This window comes from Squalius cephalus (genome assembly GCF_949319135.1).
Source record: "Squalius cephalus genome assembly, chromosome: 3".
Classification (NCBI taxonomy): domain Eukaryota; kingdom Metazoa; phylum Chordata; class Actinopteri; order Cypriniformes; family Leuciscidae; genus Squalius; species Squalius cephalus.
Genome location: NC_137124.1, coordinates 39,286,949 through 39,311,313, shown reverse-complemented (window position 1 = coordinate 39,311,313; position 24,365 = coordinate 39,286,949). Strand labels below are relative to the sequence as shown.

Genomic DNA, 24,365 nt, shown 5'->3' with positions numbered 1-24,365 from the left:
TAGTAAAGTAATTCTAAAGGTAGGCGTGACTAATAGGCTTTGATAAAGAAGCAGTTTCCTCTAAGCAACCAATCAGTGCTAAGACTAGACAAAATGTCTTAAAGGAAAAGTTAGGGCAGATAAAGAGCGTGTGACATGTTGCACTATAGATGATGCTTCTGCAGAAACTTTTAACCCCATACAAAGTCATTCATAATGTGTTTTACGTCTTGGGGGTCATCTTTTTGACAGACTTGACCCCATTGTTGCTTCCCAACCCTTCCACACTGTTACCTCTGGGTTGTCTGTCTCAGCAACGGGAGGTACTGTACCAGACAACACAAAAGAAGAGACGGCCATCACTCTGAATCCTGTCTGCCATGAAAAGACTTTAACTGTGGGCCGAGGGGGGAGAAGTCACTGTATCCCATGGCAACCTCTTCGATTGTCTCTGGCCTTCTCTGGCAGCTATTCATCGGGCCTGTCCCCCTAATGAAGGACGCCCATCAGCATAGAGATGTGAAAGACACTGACTGTCCCACCATGGAGGAATCCAGACTCTCTCTCTTCACGTCTGTCTTGTGCCCTGTTCAGCTCCCCAGGTCTCAATATGGGTTTCTCAGCTACCTTAACCCTAAGCCCCCTCTGTCTTTCCCTTTTGTCTGCCTCTCTCTGGATGATCTCCATTGGCGTAGATGCATGATTAGCATGTTTGGTTGATGGCAGAGAGGAGAAGAGGCCATTATGGGGTGGTGCTGGTCCAGTCTGGGGGGAAAGACCCAGACACCCCACACAGTGAGATACTGTAAGGGAGGATGAGGCCATCCTTCTTCATTTTGAGGGAAGGAGAGGTCGGTGCTGGTCCTCTTGTAAGAGGGCCCCAGGGATCACAAATGCATTATGGGTTCTCACAAAGCCTCCGTCTACACCAATGATGTGAGGTTGTGTGGAAACGGCTTTGAGTAACACAAGATAAGTCTTTAGAAAAAAACAAAAAGCCAAGAGGCAAAGCAGGAAAGTCTGTGACCCCTGAAAAGAGAGTTCATTTTCCAACATACTTTCCCATTTTTTCATGATAGTAGACTGGCATTTAAGTCAACATTCGTGATAGGCTGAGCTTCCACCACTTTTGATAAAACATTCCAAAGGGAATATCCCTTCTCCCGACCACACACTCAGACACCCACTCAAACACGGGGTGAAGCAGCACCCACACTGCAGCACAGACCCTTCCACACTCCTCATAACTACAAACATTTATGTACACATTACAGTGTGTGAAAGAAGGCGAGGGAGGTTGTAGTGTGCTTGAGCCTGAGGGTATTCAGTCAACAAAGAGTCCCGGAGATAGCGTACACAAACACACTCTCCAACACATACATAAACTTATTTACACAGATATAAACTCATGAGGCCTGTTTATAAAATCTAGAATGCAGCACCTTAGAGGGAAATTGTGTGGTGTAAAATAAATAAATCATTAAAAAGCAAGAAACGAAAGAATGCAAAGAACTCAAGAACAAGTAAAAACTAAAAGAAAATAATTCAAGATTTCTTCATGAGTTTTTTTTTCCTGAGACTTTTCCTGAAAGATATTCTTTCTCGAAGATATTCTTCGAAAAAAAGAACTCAAGAAAGAACTCAAGAAAGAAGGGAAGGAAGAAAGAAAGAACTCAAGAAAGAACTCAAGAAAGAAGGGAAGGAAGAAAGAAAGAACTCAAGAAAGAACTCAAGAAAGAACTCAAGAAAGAAAGAAAGAAAGAAAGAAAGAAAGAAAGAAAGAAAGAAAGAAAGAAAGAAAGAAAGAAAGAAGGAAAGAAAGAAAGAAAGAAAGAAGCAACAGGCAACAAGGTAGAAGAGAAACAAAGTGCAGAATGTAAGACAGCACGACAGAAAGTAGAGAGGGAGAGAGAACAAATGAAAGGGTGGGGGAGATTTCCTTTGCGGCAGCATGTGGAGTAACAGTACACCACTGAATTGAACCAACAGCGGGCTAAGAGGAGAGACGGTGGAGGGGTGGGGGGGGGATCAATAAGGGAGGCCAGAGAGCTGGAGGGAGCTCTAAATGGATTAGACTAAGGGAATGTGTTCGATAGGTTATGGCTTTTGCATGAGCTAGTCACCGCAGGCCATGCAGAATACTAATCAGTACTGCAGCCTCTGCTTCAGAGACCTCACTGCATGCTCAGCACAAATGCACTGCGACCTCATCCCACTCTCCGCTCCAGCTCAGAGATCACAGACGCATCTGTAGATTTGTACGGCAGATTTGTCCGCAGTATTGCTGTGAATCCGAATGTTTTCCAGTGACATTCCTGTTATGCTTACATCATAAACTGATCCAGTGGGATGCGATCAGATGGCCTTGTACCATTGGGCTGCTTGGAGTAGAAGGGGATCATGTTCCTCCACAGAAAACCAAATGGATGCCGGAGGTTAAATAAGGCCAGCGTATGCCTGTCTTTATCTCTGCTCTGGTATTCAACAGACTGCACGAACCGCTCTACATATATGCCACCATAAAATTGCAGCTTAAATACTTTGAAATGCACTAGTAGCTAAAGCAAAGGGTGTTTCTGGAATAAAAACAGTTTAATATGTCTTTTAGTACCGATTTTTTTTTGTTGTCGAGCAAAAATAAACAGAGATGCAAAGAAATGTTTGGATGTGTGTTTTAGTCAATCAGACTCTTTAATCGGAGGAAACTCAGCAGAAAAGCACTCACAACACCCACAGGCCACTAAGATTATCGTCTAGATTGAAGTAGCAGTGGCAAATCCTTTCACTGCTCCTCCGCCGCCCCCCTCCTTCCTTTTCTTTCCCTCTTTATGTTTAATGTGGCGGTACACCAGTGTACTAAAACATCAAACAGAAGCTATTGCCTTTCATTTCCACAACTGAAACCAAGTCGTGCGTTGTAGTTCTTTTTTGAAAGCAAAGCACCAACAAATGCGTGGTTCAGAGAAGAAACCAGAGAAATAGAGGGAGCGGAAAAATGAACCATCTGTACTGATTTTTGGGAGCGAGTCAGTAGCTGCGGGCCATCAAGTGGATGTGCTGAACACTTTATGTCTCACTCCAAAGGACAAACTCATGACTGCCTCCGCCACAAGGGCTCACTGGAAACAATTAGCAAATAAATAAATAAATAAATGACTGAACAAAAACAAATGCTGTGGCCCTGTTGCATTCCATACACTTGTAATTCTGTATTGGTTTTCCTTCAGGTTTCTGTTATGGTCCCAAATTGTCAATGGGTTTGTATGTGTTTTGTCCCAGCCAGCTGTCCTTTAATTTATCATTAATACAGCACACTGGAGTTTATATTGTATCAGTAAACGCTGCCAATGAGGACGATGTGTCTGTCCCATAAAGGAAAATCGCAAGTATTTAGAAATGCAGAGCTTCGTATAGAAAACAAAAGTTGAGAATAGGGATGGAAATCGTAAAGAATTTAATAGTCTCAGTTAATTATAATAATGATTAATTTCCACTGTCAAATTGTGAAATAATTTCAAAAAAATTAAATTAATTTCATAAAAGGTGTGAACTCACACTAGGCGATATGAACCGTGCCGAGCGCGTTTGACCCCCAAAGTCTGGTTCGTTTGACTAATGTGATCGCTCCAACCCTGGCCCGCTTGGAAGAGGTGGGCCAGAGCATGGTTTGACTGGGCTTGGGTACGGTACGCATGTAGTCTGATAGTTAACCACGCCGGAGCACGGAACAGATGTGCACTACTGCCACAATTACGACAACAAACACCCAAAATCCAATCTGCTGTATTTCGGCTTCATTTCAAATCTTTCCATAACCCTAAAATACCTCTTACGCTTATACAATAAAATTACACAATCCGTCCATCGCTCCATCATAGTTTTCTCTAGTGGCCATAATCAGGAAGAGCAATCACACGGTGGTTTCAAGAATACTTCTGGTCTAACTTCCCATGTATGTGGACATCAGGGACAGTGTGAATTAGATAGGAGGAGACAGACAGGAAGAAAAAAGTGAAAGTGGAGAAACCACAAGCTGTACTTAGTCACTGACAGGGGTGATGACCTCTAGGTCACGCTGGCTAGTCCTGACCCTGTCGTATACTCAGTCAGCTGGAAAACTAGCTGCAAACAGCTCCTCTGCAGAGCACACACACACTGCTAATAAAGGCCCAATAGGGAACTCAGTGTGTGTGTGTGTGTGTGTGTGTGTGTGTGTGTGTGTGTGTGTGTGTGTGTTGGGGGTTTTGGCAAGTTGAGAGAGGGAGTTTGATGAATGACCAGCTCTTCTGAAGGAGCTGGCAACCGCTCCGCTGACCCAGACATCCAGAGGTCATGAGTCAGCTGGGGGTCCAGGTGCCCCCCGAAACGACACCCTGGCCTGCCCCCACGCGCCACAGGTCGCCACCTTGTTTTCAAAGATCTGTTGTGCTCAATTAAACTTCACATGACACCTTCCACATCTTTAGTGAGGTCTTGACATGGGGGCAAAAGCTAAGTCCTGCAGTCGTAAAACAGACCTCTTTAACATGCTAGAACAAATGAGAAATAATCCATCCAACACCAGAAAAGCAGCCAATGAAACAGTGTCTACTTCACAGGGAACCAAAATAAACTAGGGAGTTTGGGCAGGAAATCGTGACACCTTCACACTGTAACTGATATGTTGAGCTCTTGCGATTGTGTAACACCTTCTAGTTGTTGAGTTACGTTGACTGTTCCTGCACAAAACATGACAGCTTATTGTTGGTGTTTGACGACTTAGGTAAAATTTTCTTATTAATTGTTAATTCATTTTATTTAGCTTTACAAAAGGGCGGCTAGATATTTGAAACAAACCAACTGCCAGATAAATGTAAATATTTATGAAAGGCTTGAACCGGCACTTAATTTACACTAGCATTTTTGAGGTTTTGTGTTTATTTGAAAAATAATGTCATGTGTTTAGGATAATGTAAACCCTGAGATAAAGGTTGTGAACATATTCCAGAATGTGCTGGAAAATAAATATCTTGGGTTAAACTGAAAAATGCCTTTTTGATATAAACCGGCTGGTCCCTTTTCAAATCTATTTCTGCTTAGTCACTGTTCTAGTATAAAAAGCCTATACCAACATTTGTAGTACAGTATAAAATGCAGCAGACACAAAAAAACAATGGTACATTAATGAAACATGTCATCAATCATACAATACAAATTATTAGCATACTTCCCTTGACTGAAAGAGGGCCTGGCAAGTGAGAGTCATGATTTATGAGTTCTGAAGTAAAATGAGCATCACTTCACATGTACAGACTTGACTTACATGTACAAGGCCAATGTGGAATCAGAAAGTTGGAACAGCTGAAACAGTCCAAGCAACTTTAGCTGAAAAAGTTTCAAAGCATTGATAATTACAGCTAATAAAAATAGATCTTCAAAAAAATGTATTTATTTGAAAAATGTATGAAGTACTTTAAAAAAGACTACAAAACAGAAATGAGCCAATCACACAAAACAGGATGTAAGTATCTTGTCTTTTGTTTTCTCATTTGCTGGAAATCTGATTGTTGTGATTGTTCTGAATTCTGTCTTCATATAGAATAACTGTTATCTAGATGATGTTATAATCATTTTACGAGAGAATGAAGCAGAACAGCGCACGCACAGGCACAGACACAAATGGCATGGCCAGACTTGGTGAAGTGCAGAGGCAGGGCATGGCACAATGCCCACCAACAAGCTTGCCGCCCCTCATTCCTGTCCTCTTCACCACCTTTTCAATGGGGATTCAGCTGGGCACTAAGGTGCTATCGCAAACACTGGCGAGTCTGCAAACTGTTTGAGAGGCAAACTGTTTGATGCCCCTAAGGATGCCAGGTGCTGCGGATAGCGATTAAAACACCTTTAAATTTAAACCAGACCATGAGATGAAATACAAAGAGTGCACACAAAACACTAGTTGTGTTGGAGTGTGAAAATACTTACAATTATACTGTGAAAAAAAGCTAATTGTTCTATGAAATAAATAGAGCAAAAGCAGTAATGGTTTCCAGTCACCTTACAAAGCACCCTTTGCTGGCATATGGACATCAAAATCAGCTGAGCACAGAACACGATTTACCTTTTCAATTCACAGCCACAGACCACAGCCACAATTTCCTTATGATGTGAGTAAAGATTCCCTTTTGTTTTACATTTGGTTTTATTTAGCTGGAAGTGAATAACTGCCATTCCACCACTTTCAGGAAACTTTCCTCCATGCCTACTGCATTGCGGATGCCAATTAACGAATCAAAGGCATGCAGTAAGCAGACAAAGAGGGTTTGATATCAACGGCCATCCTCAGTCACTGGCACTCTTCCTACCACTCTCCTGGCACACCGCTAACAAAATGGCCGCCCTGTGTGCACTGGCACAATGTGAGGGCATTGTCTAGAGATGGGCACTGGATACTAAAGGCAAAACACTCCACACTGCCACGGTAAGCCCTTAACAGAGAATCCAATATTAATTTGGTGACAGAAGTTTATTCCATACTCGTCTTTTTTTTTTTTTTTTTTTCAGATTATATAAAGGTCAGAAATATCTTTAGTGAATAACAGTTATAACATGAGTCAGCCACTACGATTATGCTACACAGACATTAAAATATTTTGATAATATATAAAATTACTGTTAGAATTTATATACAAATTACTTCATATGTTATTTGTAAATAAGAGTGGAGACTAAGGTCAATTCAGAGAGGTATACAAGAGATTTAGGTTGCCGTGTGAGTGCCAACAGGCGAATGCACGCCATCTTACAAAGACACAAAAGAGAGACTGATGCCAACCATGGTGCCAGTGGCAACCATTATTGTCCCTCCGCTTTGCCTTCTGCTTACCCTGGCACTTCAGTTTCACAAAATGGAGGTGCCATGCCTGACGTTAATGAAAACATTTACATACTCACAAAAGCAACACTTCTATGATGTTAAAATTATTTTTGTTGTGTAGTGATTCTTATACATAACCTGAATTGTTGCCCCCTGGAAAATATGGGTGATGTCCAAATTAATACTTTTCAAACAGAAAATTTTAAATGGAAATAAAAGGAATAGTTCATGTTGTAGCCTTCCTTGTTTTTAAGTCATTTTGGATAAAAGTACAAATGAATAAATGTGAAGGAACATGTAAGTGTGCAGAGGAGTTTAGACCTTTTTCCTTAACTTTGCTAAAAAAAAAAAAACTTGCACAAATAACTAAAAATAACTGAAAATTACCAGAACCGATCTAGTCATTAAACACAAATAAGGGGGGAAATTTAAAAAATACTAAACAGAATTCTAATAGAATAGTACTGTGTAATTGTGTCATTTGTACAAATTCTTATTATGTAACACATATTTTGCAAGTATTTATATAATGAGTATTTGTATGTCTTTATACTTTTTCTGATTTTCTGATGTAAATTTTGAATTGTATTCTGAGACTGACCTCATCGAAAAAAAGTGCTGCTTGAGAATTCTGCTGAAATATCTGTATCTAGTTCATTTTTACAAATGCATGTGATTCCAGCGCAAGCAACACACTTTTGTCACTCATTCTCTTTTTAAATGCCAACTAATCTGTAAAATGTAAAAAAATTAATAATCATTTTAATACTACTTAAATGTACTAAATTCATTTTGAAACTCTTTGCGTGTAAAACAAGAAATGTATGCCCTTACTCTTATATCCATAACAATTGGAAATTACATTCATTTTATTTTGGCTACATCCTTGAATCTGCGAGTTAAAGTAGCACACTTAAATCAAGTCAAGAAATGTTATCTCCCAACCTCCCCTCGCACTTACCTTGATCCTGGACATAGTATGCCAGAAACAAGTCCAGCTCTTTCACAGAGACAGTGATGTGGTGGGGCTGGACGCAAAGTCCCGGGTTGGTGCAGTGCGGGGACTTGACCAGACGCTCCCCATCTGTGCTCTCCAGCGGAATACCTTTGAACAGGATGACCATCACCAGGTCCAGCCGCCACACTTTATCAGCCTGCCTCAGGCAGTCGATTCGCCGGATCTTGCCCTTCTGGTCAGGGTTGGAGAGAACACAGCACGGGTGCTTCTTGCCCGTTACGCTGAGCACAAAGTCCTCCCGGTACTCCTGCCGGATGTCCTTGCGCAGCTTGGCCAGGAGACGAGATGCCCACTTCTGCTTGATTTCAGGCTTCTCGCTGAGAAGCTCGTCTTTCACGGCCCGTTCCTCATCCTTGGACATCCGCTTTTCGTGCTTCTTAAAGTACTTGCGCTTTCGTGCCTGCAGGTTGAACCAGGTGTAGGCTATGGCACGGACATGAGGGAGCAGCGCCTCAATGAAGGGATGAAACTCATCCTAAGAGAACAGAGAGAGGGGAAAAGGAGAAAAATTGAGCAGGAGCAGAAGTGACCTTTTGGCATGGGTTCTTGTCTGAATTAGCCAAGAGCCTGTGCAGCCAAAAAAAAAAAAAAGGCAGTTTAGAAAACATTGCAGATAAAGACTATTTATAAGATGCAAAAGTAGATAAAGTTATACAAATGACTATTTAATGGTCCAGAAAAGCATTACATTACAAAGCATTACAGAGTTACAGTTACAAATATCAGTTGCAAATATAGTTTTCTAACAACTCTAGTCTTCGGTTTCCTGCTTTTATAGAACTTTTAAGCAGTAAAGTTATTTAAAATTAGATTTTAAAGCATCAGCATGAAACAGTCATCTACCATTTCCACTGCGACTGCAGGCAGCGTTGGTCTGCCTGCAGGTGTCGGAGGCACGCAGAAAAAGGATGCCACTGTTTACCGCGTCTGCCCGCGCCGTGCCAGTGAAGAATTAACAGTTCCAGAATCACCAATCTCTCACTCCCTTTCTCTCTCTCTCTACCCCCCTTCTCTCGCCTGCTCGCTCTCCGTCTCCAGCAACGCTCAAAGCAGCAGTCCGTGTGTTGGCACAAGAGAGCAAGCACCCCCCATACTTCCAGATCTCTTATCAAAGCGCCCTGCATTCCTGAAACAGCCCTTACCACAGAGACCCACAGAACCTCACGGAATCCTGGAAAATTCAAGATAGTCTCTAAATGCCTTGGACAAGGACAGCTGATTATCAACCACACTTGCAAAGAAAGCAAGACAAATGGGGACATGTCTTTTGTCTAAAATGACAGTGCAAACCTTCCCAAGGCCAGAAGTACTAGGTAAGGCTTTTAACTAAACATGGAAGAGTGAAGAAAAGTGGGGGGTGGGTGGGAAATCAATTTTACACCTTGAGCTTTTATTCTTGACTATGAGGAGGTGTTTGCGGTCCTTGGGAATCACTTAATTTGTTAGCATTAATGTACTGCAATTATTCCAAGGCCCTCCAAAAATCAAATCTAGATGGACAATGAAAATGACATCTTGGCACAAAAGCCACATTCTTTGGGCCTTAGAGCTGTTTGGTAAGAGTGGCATTAAAATGCCAAACCAAAACTAAAGCGCCCTGACTCCTCAAATAAGCGGCACGGCTAATTCACACTTGTCTTATTGAACGCTTTTTTTTTCTTTTTTTTTTTTGTCTTCATATGCCTCAACTTGCTATATAGCTTTATACTACAAACTTAAACTGGGTAAACTCAGTTGACAATTTTACAGACCTTTTCCCACACATATAATCTCCTCATCACCTCAGCAAGTGAAATTGATTCAATATTGTCAAGCAAATTCAATCATGTTTTAAAACATAAAATAGAACAGCAGGAGAATTTGTCACACTATACACTAAAAGACAAACACTACCATGATCTGAAGCTTCCCTTTATAATTTTTCAGTTCAACAAAATATAATTATAGTTCTTTTTAAGTCAAAAGATCAATAAGCACTGTAAATTCTTAGCAATGGATGAGGTTTAAGAAAAAAAAAAGTAAAAAAACATGAAAGCAAGAGTGCAAGAATCTTAACACAATGAAAAAGACCATCTTATACACAAACACTGACTCTGCAAACTTCTATGCAATTTTTTTCACCGCCACATTGAAAAATGAACAAGGACTGCAGCGAATGGATCGAAGAAGAGTTAAACCACATATTGTTCTGTGTGCAGGTGGGCGGCAGCTCTTTGGGAAACCACAACCAGCGCACCACTGCTGCCTATATTTCTGTGACAGCCCCCCCACACACAGCCCACACTCCAGCACTGTATAAATACCATACAAACTACACAACTTAAGAACGCATGTGCAATCCTTCATGCAACAATGTTGCACCAAAAATATATAACTCGCAAAAGAGTGTGAGTTTTCGCACTATGCTGGAATGTATAAAAACTACAGTACATTCAAAGTGCTGATTTTCATTAAAAAAAAATCACATCAGATGATAGATGATTGGATTATTTTTAAATTATAGCTAGCTTCATATATATTTCCTTTTGTCACAACTACATGCAACCTATAATGTATAATGCCCACAAATCCACTCCACAAATTATGCATTAATATCGAAATGACTATACTGATATAGTATACAAAAATGATCTCTATCAAATATGTTTTTTTCTGCTATAAATTTAATGAGTCTATTGACCACAAAGAAGGTAATTCTTGCCATCATGAATTTAAATAAATATATGTCTAAGGCCTTGCAAGATCACACATTTTTGTATCACTAAAACATCAAATTTAAATAAATGTAAATGTAATGTAAAAAAAAAACATTATATTGATCTGTTGTCATATCAGCTGTTATGCAAATATATTCAACAATGTTAAGGAATGTCCTTGAACCAAAAATCACACGAATTTCTATTTTTAATAGTTCAAAGTGTAGCACGAGGTTGTTGGCTGCGCAGGCTCGATGTTCTCTTGTAGGCTACTCACCATATCTCAGTCAATCACTCTCTGATGCCAAGGAAAATATAAACAGTAAAATTGTGTCAGCCAAACCCGGCGGACTCTGTCCAACCGCCGAATCAACCTTATCATTGTTTTCATCTTAATTCACTCTCTGAGAGAAGCTCCAAGTGCAAACTAAAGCAAGTTTCCTCAAAGAAAGATGAGGATAAAACGGTGAGCTCTCAAAAAGGGAATTCAAAGTCATGCCTTAACCTCGCGCTTGAAATAGCAAAGAGATGAAGATGAACTTCTCCCTGTTGTAAACTTCATAAATGTTGCCTTGTTTAATCAGGTTTTAAAGCACAATACATTTAAAGACGCCATAAAATTAGATTTAAGAAAACACTGTTATGTTCATTGATTAGGAATAAATGTCTTCGCCTATGATGCGCGCAGTGAGTTGAGTAGGCTACATTCTATCATAGCCTATCTATACATCGAGTTAGATGTTAGATTTTTAGAACTCCTGTCTACTTAAAAAACGCTTTAAAATTCAAATCGATTGCAGTCTTTAAAAAGAATAATAATAATAATAATAATAAGGTTCTTCAATGTGTCTTCAAAGAAACAACTTATTAAGAACCATTTCCCTCTCTACACAGTCCTTGAGTTGGTCATATGGTTCTTTGAAGATTAAAAAAGTTACTAGCCATAGGTTTGTCAGATTATGGTATTGGATTTTGGGTACTTTAAAGTACCAGTACATAGATGGTTTTCTAAAGAACTAGAGAATAAAAGGTTCTTTGATGAATTTAAAAACGACTTCTTCCTTCTAATTTGATTATTTATTTTCTTGAGTGATTTTAAAGGTTGCCGTTAAGTTTAAATGAATCGATTTTCTCACGTGCTTTTTGTAAGACACGACGTCGAAGAAGTTGTTCAAATACAATACTTAACACTTAAAAAGACAAGAGGGAAGTGTAGGCTACAATAAATGCGAAATAGCCTATAACTGCAGCAATTTTTAAATTAACCAAAAGCACATGCAATGAATAATGTACACAATTAAGTATAAAGAATTACCTAGTAGGCTACTCAGTGATAATTCAAAAAATATATAAAATATACCTGTGTGAGACAAATCGGCGAATACATCGTAGATCGCGCGGTTATCAAAGTCCTGAAGGGTATCAGATGATTGATATTATCGCTTCATTCTTCAGAGCCCGTGCTGCTCCGTGCACGTTTGAGTAAGACCTGATATCCTCATTCAAAAAAACACGCTCTTATCCGGCAACAGAGAACAACTGGAAATCCCACACTTTGCATTTAACCGATCCCGACGTCTATTTAAGAGCACAAAAGATTGTAAACGGAGTGAATCTAGACGCATCCACAGCGCGTGAGGTGATCCCGCCGCTGAGTAAAAAGCTACCGGAATCTGAGAGCCGAGTTTCAAATAGGAATCTTGAATAATATAGCCTATAACACGTGCAATAAGAAAACTTGAAGGCGCCTAATTTCTGATCATGTGTTTGCTTTTCAAACTTGATATAATATGGGCCGGTAACACCCTCTAGTCTGCTGGAGCCTAACAAATCAGTCTGAAGATTTTTTTTCGCCTTTAATTAGGCTACACAGTCATACTCCTCCTCTTCCAGCAAGCGCATATCCCATATCTCCAGCCCACCTCGATTACACCTCCGTGACATTGACAAAGATTTAAGCAATTTCCTACTTTTTATCCAAATGTCATTTTTATGTTGTGAGGACTTTGAGCAGGCATGTAAAACTATGAAACACGATGAAGCGAGCCCAATATAGCCTACAGTATAAGATTTTTGCTGGCTTCTTCAATTGCAAATGAAAACATCTCATGAATTGATTGTGCCTTTGACTTTGATTACATTTTATACAGGCGTCGTCTTAATAAAAACAAAATATGATGCTTATGATCAAATCATATCAGGGGATATAAAGAAATTTCGACTAGCCTACTTTGTCTAGACTTTCGTTGGTTAAGTTTACTTTCACTATCAGCTATTACAAACCAATACTGAGATATGGCATTACTTAAAAAACATAAAGGCTTTAAAATGATATCATACGCTTGGAAAAGCACGATTAACAAATGGCGCAAATGTAAGTGTGGGCCTGCAGCGTTAATATGCTAAATAACTCCAAACTGAATAAATTAATTAGTTTATCAATGTTCAATGTTATTTCTGTGCTTTTTAAAAGAGCAGTAGCCAACATGACAACGGTTTAAATTGTGCGAGAAAAGAGAGAAATCAACAGCAGTACTGCATACGGTTCTATCACGTATCCCAGTAAGAGAAGAGCACAGGGCCAGTCTGTTTGTTGGACAGATAGCCTAATGATTCCCTTCGCGTTACATCGAAATGACGGCATCTTGTGTCGAAGTCAAAGCCCACCCCCTCAGTCCAACTCATAAGTCAACAAGGCTCAACAAAGACTTTATGAAGGACACCGAGTCCATTACTAAAATGTAACTACAATGGACCGCAACAAAAGCGCAACGCAACAAAGTCCAATGTTCATGGTAAAACAATGAATCGGTTTATGGACGTGCAAACAAACATCTACGTGTACATAACGTAATGTTTTAAAGTATCAAAGAACAAAGTTACAGAGTTAAATAGTGTCAATGCAAGTGTCACTACGTAAAACAGCCCCCAGACAAGCATTTAAATGACAGTGTGAGTAAATATCAGCACGGCTTGTCCAGGTATTCACGCCGCTGCTCCGTGCCAGAAGCGCACGGCTATTCAATTGGGGAGAGTTTGAGCTAACACAGGATGCATGCCAAGAGGCACAAACTCGACTTCTTACACAATATGACCCATATAGGACGTCTGCCAATGCATGACATAAACAATCCAACATTACGATAATTTTTTCTGCAGTTTTATAGTGTCTTGTTCAGTTCAATATTGAAACGTAAAGCTATTGCTCTGTTGAGGTTACATACGCGCAACACAGCACAATATTCACAAATGTTAGTAAGACAGTGTTTTCTATCATAACGTACCATTGCACTGTATTGCATGGAATTGAAGGGGGTTCCTGGAGGCCGGACGAAATAGAAGCCGGTACGCTCACATGTCTCAAGTTAAAAAAAAATTTTTTTTTTTTCTCTCTCTCTCTTTTCGTTTCACGTTGTAGTGCTTATAAAAATGAACACCGGAAGCGAATTCTTGGCAGACAGGCGGCAAAATCAAGTCAGCGAGCACCTCAGATATTTTTTTATCTTCCTTCCTCTGCAAGTCAGTCTTTTGGATAGCTTTTGGTGGTTGAGTTGAACGCGGTCCAGAATAGGCTGAGTTTTTTGGAAGTGGGTAGGTCTGCGCCTTCACTTTCTCTGTCTGTCGTCGCTGTTGCTCGCTGGCAGCAGCCAAATGTAGCTGCGCATTTGGAATTACATCGTTGTTTCTGATTGGCTGGCGCACCGGTGGAGCTCCGCTCGCCGTTCCATGCCCTAGGCCCCTCACTTCCGCTCGGCAGACAGTGTCACTATTTGCATATTAACATTGACCAAGTCCCATCAAAGCGAGACCGAGCGCAAGTTAGACTAGTGGCTGAAGATAGATCAAATTCCTCTGTGCATTTTGGCCTTGGGGATTAAGAATATTTCCTTATGTACAGACATTAAAGCAAATAAATCCCTACTAAATTAGTAGCAATTAGTAGCTATTGTTTAAAGAAATTATTTAAATAAATTAATAATAACGATTTTCACACTTCTTCCCCTTCATACAATGTGTGCTCGATTTTTGACATAATCTCAAACCACATTGTTTAGCATTGTTAAACTTTGATTACTTTTTAATAACAGCTAAACAATCTTTAAATCGGTAGAAATATATACTGTCTTATATACTGTCTATAGGCTGTATTACTAAACCATTGTTAAGATTTTGAATGATATAGCAGAGAAAGTCACCACTGTTAGAGAGCACAATGATGGCATTGATCCAGACCAGAACACCAGTGCGCCCCCCGCGCGCGCGCACACACACACGACTCCAACAACATGGATGAAACACGCATTAATTTGAGCGTGTTTACCGGGGCCATTAAATGAGACATTATTAAAAGATAGTAGTAATAAAACAGTTTATGATTATTCACGTCACCTGTAAATAAAAAAGTGTAGGCTAATCATATAACAGACAGCAATGAATCCGAATGATTAGCAATTCTGACTAATTCATTTTTGTCTATATGCCACAAGACATGCTATTCAGTGGTGATCTCAACAAAACAACTCATTTGGTCTGTCATTTAGGTCTTTACAAATTTGTACATTTAAGTCAATCGAGCAAAGCAGAAATCCGCCTCACTTAGCCTATACATTAAGCGCTGCATGTAATATGACAAATAAATTGTTTAATCGTTCCTAATTTTGTTAATGACATTTTTAGCTGTTGTTTCTATAATTTCTACAGAATAAATTTAATGAGGCTATCATACATTCTATTTTTTATCTCTTCGATAGACAGACCTTTATAACAGGTTTCGTTTTATAACCTGGATTGTCATCTTTGCTCTGCATGACAAGTTGTCACGTCGAAAAGTTCGTTTTGGTTGTGACTGCACTCGTGGCTAACTCACTGTATCTGTCAAGATAAACGACTTATATAGAATGAATCGTTTATTCTATGCGCTGTCACACTTGTAAAGACAAACAAACAAGCCCTGTGTTTGAATCAACAAACACAAGGGCTTGTTGGAGCATTAGGCTATATCGAGTAGGTGGAGTGTGATACGAAATGAAGCGAAAGGGCTCCAAATTCTTAGACGTAAACTTTGGCAATTTCAGTGGCGAGCGGAGGACATGGAATCATTATTAACATATAGAAATATCGATGTCCTGAAGATTTTAGAGATCTGTTCACTTGTGCCTGTCAAGTTCCACATGAGTTTGGATAGCCTATGTGCCGTGTGCGCGCAGCGAGCCTCGATACTGCCTCCGTAAGTTCACTACATTTCATGTACAGATAGGCTATTCTATTCTCTCGACTCCAGACGCTCGAAGCCAAACTTTTCTAGTCATTAATTGTCGTTTTTACTTAGGCTGCGTTGTGTAGCCTATAGCTGGTGCATCGGTGGGTTGCTGTATCAAGGCGATATTTCGTTTATAATGTCTCTAGAAAATATCAAAAATATTCCGTTCCTTTCGATTAAAACGTGTTTTCGTGTTTTCACGGGTTAGGAAAGTTATATTGCTTTTCAGTAGTAAGCATTCAAGTCCTACGAGTGAATATTATTTGCTTATTACTTATGCTTCATCGATTATATTTATTGTTTTAAAAATATCGTTGCTTTAACGTGCAAATAGATTTTTAAAACTGGTAAACGGTTAAGTTGCGAAATGTACATTTAATGCAAAACAATGACCTGCTGCTTTTGAATAAACGACACCACCCTTTTAAAGTCTACCGGGTAGCAAAGAGACACACGACCGGCTTGAAGATGACCCATATGATTCCATGATCCCATATGCCCGCTTTTTACGTCATAGTTGCGCGATATGTTGCAAAGGTAAAAAAAAAAAAAAAAAAAATATATATATATATATATATATATATATATATATATATATATATATATATATATATATATATATATATATTGTAAGGTAACTAGCCTAATTTCTAGCATGATTTCCATTTTAGCATTTCACTCCGAGACAAAGCCTATGAGAGCTTCTTTCCCATGAATTAGCAGTATTCTAAATGTAATATTAATGAATGCCACATTTATTCTAGTGCTTCGATTTGTTTTGAGCCAGAATTAAAATAGTCTATGTTAATCAATAATTCATATTTATTTTATTATTATTTTTATATCAATAAGATATTTTCAGTCAAGGCACACTGTAGTTTGGTAGGACGGGTAGTGTTTCTCTTTTTTATAAGAATGAAAAACTGCGCATTTATTGTGGTGTTTTTTATTTTTATTTATTTATTTATTTTTTGTTTAATTTTAACAAGATTATTGTGTGGAATGAGAAATATGTCAGAAAAAATATATTTTGAGAACAATTGATGACCATTCAAATTCAGGATATAATTCCATTTAATATTTCACATGTATCGACCAAGCTCTCTGCAGTGCTAAATTCAACATCATCATTGTTTGCTCGGTGCAAAATTGCAAACCAGGTAAAGCGTTTGTCGAATATTCTGCTATTGGTAGCCTATTTTCTGAGTCTTCTTTTAGTGTCTTTGCTTTTAAGATAGCCTATACATAGGATTATAATTATGTCGGAACGCTTTTTCATATTGCGCCACAACGCCATATTTGTATCAGCGGGCCTAGATTGCAAACGGGGTGATGTGAAACAAATCATAGTGTATTAGATGAACACTTTCTCAAGACGCATTTTCATAATTTACAAAATAACATGTAGACTGAATCCTCCTCGAACGTAAGAATGCAGGAGCTGTGAAACTCACATAGGAGCACGCGCCAGTGACCTCGCTCTGCTCTGTTCAAGTTCCATTCATTCACTCGTTCCAAAAAACACTTTGTCTCCTTATAATGGTGTAGAAACATGTAAAGCTTAGGCTACCTTGTAACAGCTGTTTTGACAATGTATTCGCTTTAATTTTGCGGTTTAATAGGCCTACTTTAAAAACAATATCACAGAGTGCCAACATCATAGCTACTTGAAGCCACACGTGAAACATTAAGTAAAGTCCGCAGATTTTGACATATGTAATGACGTCTCATAGCGACATATTTGTTACTTTAATGCTTTAAAACATTAATACTGTATTAATAACAATATCCTTGTTCTGTTTTTATAGGGTTACATCGTAATCGTACGTCTAGTGTGACTACTGATCCTTAAACGCTTATCTCCGTGATCGTATAGTGGTTAGTACTTTGCGTTGTGGCCACAATAACTTCGGTTCGAATCCGGGTCACGGCAGGAAAATAAGTTAAGTAGTAGCTTTTACAGTTGTACGTGATTTATTAGTGATAGATAGTAAAAGCCACAACGTGTCAGGTACAGCTGGCTGGTAACATATTGTTAGAGAACATTGCGGTTGTCGGTCTATCTATAGCCTAAACTCAAAGTGACATCCTACATTAACCTGGATAACCTTCACTGAAAAAAAAAAAATCGTATGAACTTTTAAACAGCACGAATAATGCTGGTTATTGCTTTTGGTTATATAAAAACGTAAACAGAATAAAATATTTGCTCTCTGTCGATTTTACAATTTGCAAATAACCTCGTTTGTCGAAGGCAGAAGAGAGCGATAACGATGTAGGCAACCTAGTCATAGAAATTAAATTGGGAAGTGTACAACGCAGTTTCCATTCAGCCCACACGGATGCGACAGTGAATTGCTGGTCGAGTGGCATACCAGCACTGTGCCGTAATTGTATAGTGGTTAGTAGGCTACTCTGCGTTGTAGCCGCAGCAACCCCGGTTCGAGTCCGGGACACGACAGATATTTACTCAGTTAGTCTTTTCTTTTGAGAGACAAAATTATGTGTTCATGAAAACGCTAAATAAAAATCTATGTAAATCCCCTAAAATGTGACATTATATAGCCTAGCAGCCTACCATGTAGCCAACTGTCTTCGACTTGGTAACATTCCTACAACTCTATTTATTTAAAATAATTCGTGTTCATTCATAATCTTTTTTTTTCTTCTTCATTTCACAGTGATGGCAAAGTGGACCATAAAAGCATAACCAACATCTGCCTGACCTATATGTTTTAGTATGTTTCTGTAAGTGCAGTTTTAATCTGTACGCACCCGATGATTTAAGCACCAGAGGGCAGCAAACGACTATGTATATAAAACCACTGCCTACAAATGGATCAAGGAAAACTTGGCAGAGATGAAGACTGATTAATTACCTTACTGTGTTCGTTTGAGACTACTGCACCTGTAGTAATTCTATACACTGCTGTTACTGAGATGGCAAAGACTAAAACGGCCAGATAATGTTATTCAGTAGAAATGCTGTGAAAATGAATCAATAATTACCCAAACCAATCGAGGTATTGTTAATTATTATTATTATTTAAATTTCTTTTTTCTTTTACACGTTCACTGAAATGTAGTGACATGAATTTAAAGAAACATGTACATGTCCTTTGTTACAATGTCATTTTTATTTAATGTTAGTTTTCTTGTTTCCTTTCTCTTTGCCATGTGATCAGTCTTGAAAGAAATATCACACACTTACATAAAAACAAAACAAAAAAAACACTCAAAACCATGCAGAGGGAGCTCTTATGCACCTGTAACCATGAAAGACTGTCCTTATTCCTCGCCACCACAAACCAGCAACCAAGAACAAAGAGCAACAATGAGACGCACACTCAAATAAACAAGGAGAAAGCTTATATAGTGAACATGGAATCCTGCCAAAACCATTGCGTTCCATTCACACTTACTCACACACACACACACACACCCGTGCATGCATTGCAAATCCCTCAGCTTTGAGAAAGAAGCAGCAGGCCTCCACAGAAGAGTCAGGCAAAACTGCTGTGTACTTGCTTTCTCTCTCTATGTGCATCTGTCTCACTCCTCACTTCAATGGGTCTTGATTGACAGGACAAGTATGCACCTATGTCGCATGAAATGTGCATCCCTGCAGGCCTTTGTCTGGTCTCTGAACACATGTTCCTGTAATAATGTGCATCTTCATTAGCCACAACTTCGCGGTCTGATTTTTAATCTTTCATTTTCACTAAACAGGGTTTCCTCCACAAACAGCATCAAAAATAACGACTAAAGTTGTTTTCTAGTGATCACACCACATTAAAAGCCTGTGTGAAAGAGTATGAATGATAGGACTACCAATAATTTCAACATGTGCAATATCGAGTACTGTATAAGTACTCCAAGAAATTAGAGCAAAGATGTACAATTAAACTTTAAGAGTACAGAAGTAAGATTCTCTGTAGAGGTGATCAAAATCCGATCAGTTACCATAACAATTATGGTGTTTAAACGTCCACTGTATACGTAATACACTGAACTATTGTTGTATCATGTTGTCATCAGACAGTCCATTTACCTTAAAATGTTTAACTCTTCTGTCTGTAGATAATAGGACTTTGTGTATATTTCAATATGTTATTATCAGTTGGCACTGGATAGTTGAGCACTGAAACATATAAATGGAGTTAAGCATTACAGCAAGATTAATAAACATGAAATGCTTAAAGCCTCAGTTCTTTGTGAGAAAAAAAATAAATAATTTTTTTTATATATATATATATATATATATATATATATATATATATATAATAATAATAATAATAATTCATTACATTTATATAGCGCTTTTCTCGTCACTCAAAGCGCTTTACATAGAACGGGGGATCTCCTCAACCACCACCAATGTTCAGCATCCACCTGGATGATGCGACGGCAGCCATATTGCGCCAGAACGCCCACCACACACCAGCTTACTGGTGGAGAGGAGACAGTGATGAAGCCAATCAGTATTATGGGGATGATTAGGAGGCCATGATGGACAGAGGCCACTGGGCAAATTTGGCCAGGATGCCGGGGTTACACCCCTACTCTTTTCGAAAGACATCCTGGGATTTTTAATGACAACAGAGAGTCAGGACCTCGGTTTTACGTCTCATCCGAAGGACGGTGCTCTTTGACAGTATAGTGTCCCCATCACTACACTGGGGCATTAGGACCCACACAGACCACAGGGTGAGCACCCCCTGCTGGCCTCACTAACACCTCTTCGTATATATATATATATATATATATATATATATATATATATATATATATATATATATATATATTAACAGTAGCACTGTCTAGAGTTTTAATACTTGTAGAATACTTGTAGATTATGTTGGCATGACTCTTCTCATGAAAATGCTGCAGGTATAAACAATAAATAATATAATCATTATATATCCTCAGGTCTCAGAAGGCATTTAGGTTTGAAAGCAAGCGTGAATTGAATGAATTAGTGACTTTTTCTACAATATTTTTTGTTGATCTTTCATCTTAATGAGCTTTAAAAAAAAAAAAAACACTGTCTGATCTAGAACTGAACAATGTAGATGACTCCAACTCCTGCGAGGTCTTAACTCAAAATCAACATGCACCAATGCTAAATTTCTATATATTGTAATCATTATGTTGACAACATGTAATTTATTACTTCAGTGAGCTCATTGTTTCTGCCTTAAATTTAATACCTTGTTAGCTAACTGCATGATATGTACCTTGCTGAAATACATTACTTGGACACAGTCATCTCACCTCTGATAACAGATCACTCTAAATTGTAATGTTGACATGCATTTTTCTGTAAAGCTGCTTTGAAACGATTTGTAGCTATTGTGAAAAGCGCTATACAAATAAATGTGAATTGATCTGATGGAGATTAAACGTAGCATCTGGCAGGTCACATTAGTCAAACTCGCATCAGCTGACTCTCAGATATATCCACGTCTACCTATAGGAATACGACGCCTATCACTGTATACATATATAAGCTCCTTCAGTATTATCAGCAGCTATTGCATTTCTCAGGAGCTAATTACCCTCCTCCATCCCCAGCTCCTCCTCTCATCAGTCAGGATTTGGCATTCTGATTCCCCTCAAATCAGAATAAATTCTCGAATTATGTTTTACTTTAAAATCTTGAATTAATGATATCTGCAATACATTCATGTTGGTTCTGCATGGGCATTGGTTCCTAAGGGGGGTTATTGCTGCTCTCCCTGCTCTTATCCTATAGGCTGCATGGGTGTGCAGGGAGTTCTCGCCCAGAATGGAACCATACCACCAATCCAAACCATATGTTAATTGTCATTCGTATTTGATGATAGAGGTCCTGACAGAATTAACATTAAACTCTTAAAACTCTTAAAAGCCTTTACTAAACACTTATTATTGATGACCTTAATTCATGATCTTAACTTATGCTCTGAGATCAGTTAATATAAGTTGTCAAGTTACATCTATACACCATTCCTCTATGCAGCAGTTCTGGCCCATACCTTGACGCTTCTCTTTTTCCTCTCTCAAGCCTTCTTTCTTTCTTAACGTCCCCTCATCGACCCCCCCAACCCTGTTTAGAACAAAGAGGCCTTTTGTTTCCTAATTGCCCCAAGCAGATATTTGTCAGGCATGACTACACATCGCTGTAGCAGTTAAAGAACCCCTGGTCGATCATTCTCTTCAAAATGCTCCACATCTGATCTCTAAAAGATAAGTTAACTGATAGTGCATATCCATATAAGCCTTTTCAAAGCTTTTTAAAAATAGTCCCCACGTGTACATGCTCTACATGTGAGAGTACCTTATTCACTTGCTCAGTGTTCCCAAAGGACTGAAAGTATTATCTCCTTTTCTTAACAGTCTTAAAGGTATCATCTGGTTGCATTCTGAATATGCATACTTAGTATATAGTAGAAGAAAAACAGTATGTAAAAAGAGAAGGATGTCCAAATTCACAGAATTCATAAAACAGTAAGTGAAAAATACCCAGATGACTTTCTACTTCTGACAAGATTCTAAAGTGCACAGCCAGTAGACACTTTACTATCCCATGAGGCCACAGGATGGCAATTGTCAATGGCAACAGTTGAGTTCCGGAAGTAAAAATCCCATTCATTTTCTAAGGGAATTGATTTACTAAAAGATAACTTACAAACCATTAAAGACAGACCTACTGTGAGCTATGAGTTTGTTAATCAATGAAATATGCTTTAGCCGAACCCGTCAGTAATCGTATTTAACAGTGGAAGTCCTAGTGGGAAACTATTACCCAGGATGCTGCAAAGAAATCTCCACGAATAAGACCAACAACAAGCAAATTGTGCCAAAATAACTTTTAGCACATGTCCACTCCCATGAAGCACTGCGAATTATGTAATTGAGTCAGTGTCCCTACACTTTTAAACTACTTAAATATTTTTGTATATATAGATGATACAGTTGGGGCGCCATCTTCTTGCGAGACGCAGGAATTTGTTCGGCACAACCCTCACAGTGCTTTATAGGTATTCTCTAGCCATTGAGTGTACATCGGTTGTACACTCATTATTGCGGTGCATTGTGGGATTGAATGAGTGCACTCAATAACGTCCACTATGGTTTCGGACACCACTACAAATGGCTGTACCCTTAGTGCCCTATTGTGTGCCTGTTTGTTACCATAGTAACCTATTGTGTTCACCTGTCCCTCGTTAATACACTCATTTAGGGTATGTTTACACAGCACAGCAACGATATGCCTAAAACGGAGAAGTTTTTCCTTTGAGTTTTCTGCGTACAGACCATTGTCAAACCATTGTCAAAACGATCCTCATTCAGATGGATCTGCAAAAATGACTAAAAATGCTGTATTCTGCTGCCAGGACATCAGATGGTGATGAAATCCTACAGATTGTAAACAAGTAACCCTAAACATGTAATACGTCATCATTTTCAGAGATTCATGTTTTTGTTTACACGGTGAACGTTTTCAAAAACTTGCACTTTGAAAATCATTTACAAAAGTTTTCGTTTTCAGGCACCCAAAACGCTGTTGTCATATAAATGAATGTCCAAAATGATTAAAATTTTTACATTTTTAGTTTCAAATGGGAGTCCTGTATTTATACCAAAGCCAATTAAAGGCAAACCTGCAAGGTTAGAAAAAAAACCTGTGTAACTCCTGCAGGAAAGGAGACCACAGGCCGTTTTTTTAATGGATGTCAATGGAAGAGAGTCTCATTCATTTCTATGGGATCGACTATCACACAACTCTGAATGAAATTCAAATACGTCAAGGCTGTAATGTGTTTGGTTATCAAAGCACACATGATCCAATTTAGCTGTTATGCTCTCTCTAATGGTAGAGCCACAAACCCTTGTATCTCCCAGTAATGAGACCATCTCTATTTATACCTCCTGTTGAGTTCAGTTACTTGTCGGTTATTGTCTATTTTATGGTGCTCTATATTAGTGTTCTTCTTGAGATCTTTGCTTTGTATTATTGTAGAAGTTTAGTTTTGTAAATAAATTAAGATTTCTGCCTTGGATCCAAGCCTCTGCTCTCTCTGTGCTTGCATACCATATAGTGATGGGAGAAACAAATCTTTTCAAAGCTTCTAATGAATTGAACCAATTGCTTTGCAAAATTATTCACTGTTTCAAACCATTCTAAACACCACACGCTGGTGATGCCTGCTGGTCGAAATGCAACAGTTTAAATGCAACAAAAACTCAGGCCAAACATGCATAAAAACAGTTTTTATACATCCACTGCAAATGTTTTATTGAAAGTATAATCTACGAAATGCAATTAACTAATCATCTAATATCAATAAATATTAAGTGTCTGTATATGTGGTCTTTTAGCAATTTGGCTCAATGGCTCAGCTAAACAGGCCAGTAAGAGACTATTAACTACTACTATTCTTTTTAATTATACAAACGTCTCATTAAAACGTCTACAAATGTATAAAACTTGATCAGAGATCAGGTAAAAACTATATTCTAACTATATTCTACCCCCCCCCCCCCCCCCCCCCAGCAATGTACCATTGAAAT

The 24,365-nt window shown here is 38.7% G+C and overlaps 1 protein-coding gene across 20 annotated transcripts in view; it reads right to left on the bottom strand.

Moving 5' to 3' along the window:
* Positions 1-24,365, bottom strand: part of LOC307155820 (nuclear factor 1 B-type-like) — a 141,385-nt gene that overhangs the window by 102,224 nt on the left and 14,796 nt on the right. For 7 of the 20 annotated variants that reach the window (XM_079866796.1, XM_079866787.1, XM_079866793.1 and 4 more), the window contains exon 2: positions 7,797-8,328. In XM_079866796.1, coding sequence (XP_079722922.1) covers positions 7,797-8,328 — 532 coding nt within the window. Of the gene's footprint in view, positions 1-7,796; positions 8,329-8,696; positions 8,900-10,826; positions 10,924-11,909; positions 14,297-24,365 lie in introns of those variants that run through there. The other 13 variants (XM_079866783.1, XM_079866794.1, XM_079866800.1 and 10 more) reach the window with 12 other exon arrangements.